This window comes from Nanorana parkeri, unplaced genomic scaffold (genome assembly GCF_000935625.1).
Source record: "Nanorana parkeri isolate BGI_ZX_2015 unplaced genomic scaffold, ASM93562v1 scaffold798, whole genome shotgun sequence".
Taxonomy (NCBI): Eukaryota; Metazoa; Chordata; class Amphibia; order Anura; family Dicroglossidae; genus Nanorana; species Nanorana parkeri.
This window is the reverse complement of record NW_017307066.1, coordinates 58,049-61,425: the sequence shown is the minus strand read 5'-3', so window position 1 is coordinate 61,425 and position 3,377 is coordinate 58,049. Positions and strand designations below refer to the sequence as shown.

At 39.7% G+C, this 3,377-nt stretch overlaps 1 protein-coding gene across 1 annotated transcript; it reads right to left on the bottom strand.

Moving 5' to 3' along the window:
- Positions 1-442: 442 nt before the first annotated feature.
- On the bottom strand, positions 443-1,390 carry LOC108793974 (olfactory receptor 6Q1-like). Its single transcript, XM_018564938.1, has one exon. It carries the CDS (start codon positions 1,388-1,390, stop codon positions 443-445), a length of 948 nt encoding a protein of 315 aa, XP_018420440.1.
- Positions 1,391-3,377: the final 1,987 nt, after the last annotated feature.

The following is a 3,377-nucleotide window of genomic DNA, read 5'->3' as shown; positions in this document are numbered from 1 at the left end:
TTATTCACTATGGGGTCTATTCACTAAGCTGCCGTAGGCAGCCGAGTGAACGACCGACCTGAAGTGAAGTGAGCCGAACGCTGTTCGGCTATTCACTTCAGACTTGTATGGCTGATTTCAGCCGTATATCGGCTGAAATAAATGGCCCTTTCAGGGATCATTTATATAAGCTGGACCAATGGAAATATATATAGTGGTAAACTCTGTCATGTTGATTAGTGTTGCTTCTAACCTTGTTTAGGACTCGGACATCAAGAATCCGACATATATCTGTCCCTGGGCCAAATTCAGTAGAAAGTGTGCACACTATCAGTGAAGAAATAAAACATGTGTGTGTGTGTGTGTGTGTGTGTGTGTGTGTGTATATATACACAGTACACAATTTTTTAATGCTGGAGCTCAGCTTTATACTGTAAACCTACTGCTGAAATCAGAAATGTATTTAATTTATGTCTTTCCCAGCTGCTGGTGTAGTTATACTTTTAATAAGGTTAACAGCAGCTTTCCTCAGTGACTCATTTTTAAAGCTGTAAATGATGGGATTCAGCATAGGAGTCACAACAATGTAAAATACAGAAACAATTTTGTTTTGATGAATCGGAGAGTCCACTTTGGGTCTGAGGTAAATGAAAATGACAGTACCATAAAATATTCCCACCACAAGCAGGTGAGAGGCACAGGTGGAGAAGGCTTTTCTTTTACCATAGCTAGAAGGGATATTTATAATAGCGCCAATTATGTTGATATAAGAAAGGGCAATGCACATTAGGCATCCCAGAATTATGATCCAGGAGAGGCAATTGAAAATATATTGAGCAACATAGGTATCAGTGCAGGAGAGCTTTAGTAAAGGGTTAAATTCACAAAAGAAGTGATCGATGATGTTCGGCCCACAGAAATAAAGCTTTGATACTGAAACAGCTGGGATGGTAAGAGACACAACACTAATAAGCCAGCAGGATAAAATCAGTTTCATACAAAATGTATTGCTCATAATGCCTCCATAATGAAGAGGGTGACAAATTGCCACATATCGGTCATAAGCCATGGTCACTAGAAGAAAATGTTCAGTTGCAGCACAGAGAGAAAAGAAATGATACTGGGCAATGCAACCAGCAACTGAAATGGAGGTAATCTCTCCAATTAGGTCTGAAAGCATTTTGGGCACAGTGACTGCTGTGTAGCAGATCTCAAGGAAAGAAAAATGACCAAGAAGCATATACATTGGACTATGAAGGCGGTGATCACTGTATACAAGAATAATAATCATCATATTGGCTATAAGGGTTAAAAGATAAATGACAAGAAAGATAATAAATAGATAGACACGCTTATTTTGTGATAGCGAAAATCCCTGGAGAATGAATTCTGTCACACTGGAGTGGTTCATATTGCCTGTTGTCATAGCAACAGCCTTTTCTTAAACCGTGTTCAATGGTGTCAGTCATTGGATATTATAGAACTGTTATTTCTAAATCAAAAGAAACATGTCAGCCATACAATATGGAATATCTGTCCATACACTGTTGAACACATTTATAATTACTATGTTTGTAGAGTCTATTATAATTTTTTTTAGCAAGTGTTATTAACTGAAGTGTAAAATATTGTTTAAAGCTATCACATGTAAGTTCTGAATCTGCATTAATTAATGGCACATAATTTTGATCATTACATTAATTAAGCTATACATTTTAATAAAAACAAGAATTAATGTAGCGAGTGTCCTATTAAGTTGCATCAACCTGCTTTGTCAGGAAACGTGTACACTGTAGGTCCAGTACCATCAGGCTTTAACCCTTTAGTTGCCAGAGCCATTTTTGCTGTTTTTGCATATGTTATAATCCACATCTTAGGCCTGAAAATGACAAGTTACAAATGTTACGAATGTTTATGTTGCATGATATTAGCACAACTCTTTATCAAAACCAAAATTTCAGTTAAAAATATGAACAAAAACACAATTTTGTAGAACATAAAAGATGAGGTTATGCCAAGTAAATAGATACCCAACATACCAAGCTTAAAGATTGTGTGGAAGGTGAAAAAATATGGTACCCCAAATTGTCCATAGGCAACGCTTTAAGAGCCTCTACAGGACATCAGTTTAGAGTTAGATACCTAACATGTGTGGCACAATTGTCATTTTTGTACATAGGTGCACCCAATGTGTGTTTGCATTAGTATGTGACATTTGTTTAAACTATTTAATTTTTTTGCTTAACCTCCTTGCTATCACATAGGGGGCTAACAGGCGAAAGCACATTGGAGGTTCTCTTTAAGGTGACTTTAAGTTTTTTTTTATACCCCTTATGTCATTTTTCCAGTGCAATGAAGCTGATCAAGCACAGAACATGCTAGATCAGCTATGTCCCCAGCTTCTGTAGTCAGTGAATGACAACTCAGAAGCCAGAAGTAATGCAATTGCTTTGCTTCTGGCTTATTTCAGCAGGGAAAAGATCAGTGAATGAATGTTTAGTGGTCTTTGCTACCCACCGACATCTGCAATGCAGGTCCTGGGCCCACAGGAGGGGCACCAAAGCCCAGAAAATAAAGGTGGGGGACCTCAGATGGCTCTATTTACTGGTCCATGGAAGTTATCTTACCAGAATTTTTTCCAGTGTGCAGCCAACAGTTGGCTTTAGTCAGGTTAATAGACTGTGTTCACAGGGGCCCACTGCCAGCAACATGTGGCATATGTCACTGGCAGTGAAAGGGTTAAAGCCCTCTAATATGAGCATTATTGAAGCTCACCGCGAGTTTTTTTGAGCACAGTGAAAACTACAAGATCTCCAGTACCCTGCGGAGACACACTAAACAAATTTGCAGAACCATGCTTATATATCTGGATATGTTATATCACAAACTTATGTTTAATAGTGTATCTAAAGCCAAAAACAAAAATATAATATATTTCTGCCTATGGCCCTTAAATGTGGTGGCTGCATTAGTTTTTCTCTTTATTTTCACCTGGTAATCCTGCAAATAATACACTTCACGTCCCTGGGTGGCTACACTTACTTCTCCACTGTATACATGTAGGAAGCCATGGTTATCACACAGGGGTCTATTCACTAAGCTGCCGTAGGCAGCCGAGTGAATGACCGACCTGAAGTGAAGTGAGCCGAACACTGTTCGGCTATTCACTTCAGGCTGGTACGGCTGATTTCAGCCGTACATCAGCTGAAATCAGCCGTACATCGGCTTGCTTCACATGGCTTTGGGTCGGCCGAACATGCTCAGCATGTTTGGCCGACCAGAAGTGCAGAAGGAGTTCGACTCAGCCGATCCAACATCTGGATCGGCTGAGCCGACCCTCCGGCAGGCTCCTCGCTGCTGTTCGGTGTATTCTCATAGATGCCGAACAGCAGTGAGTA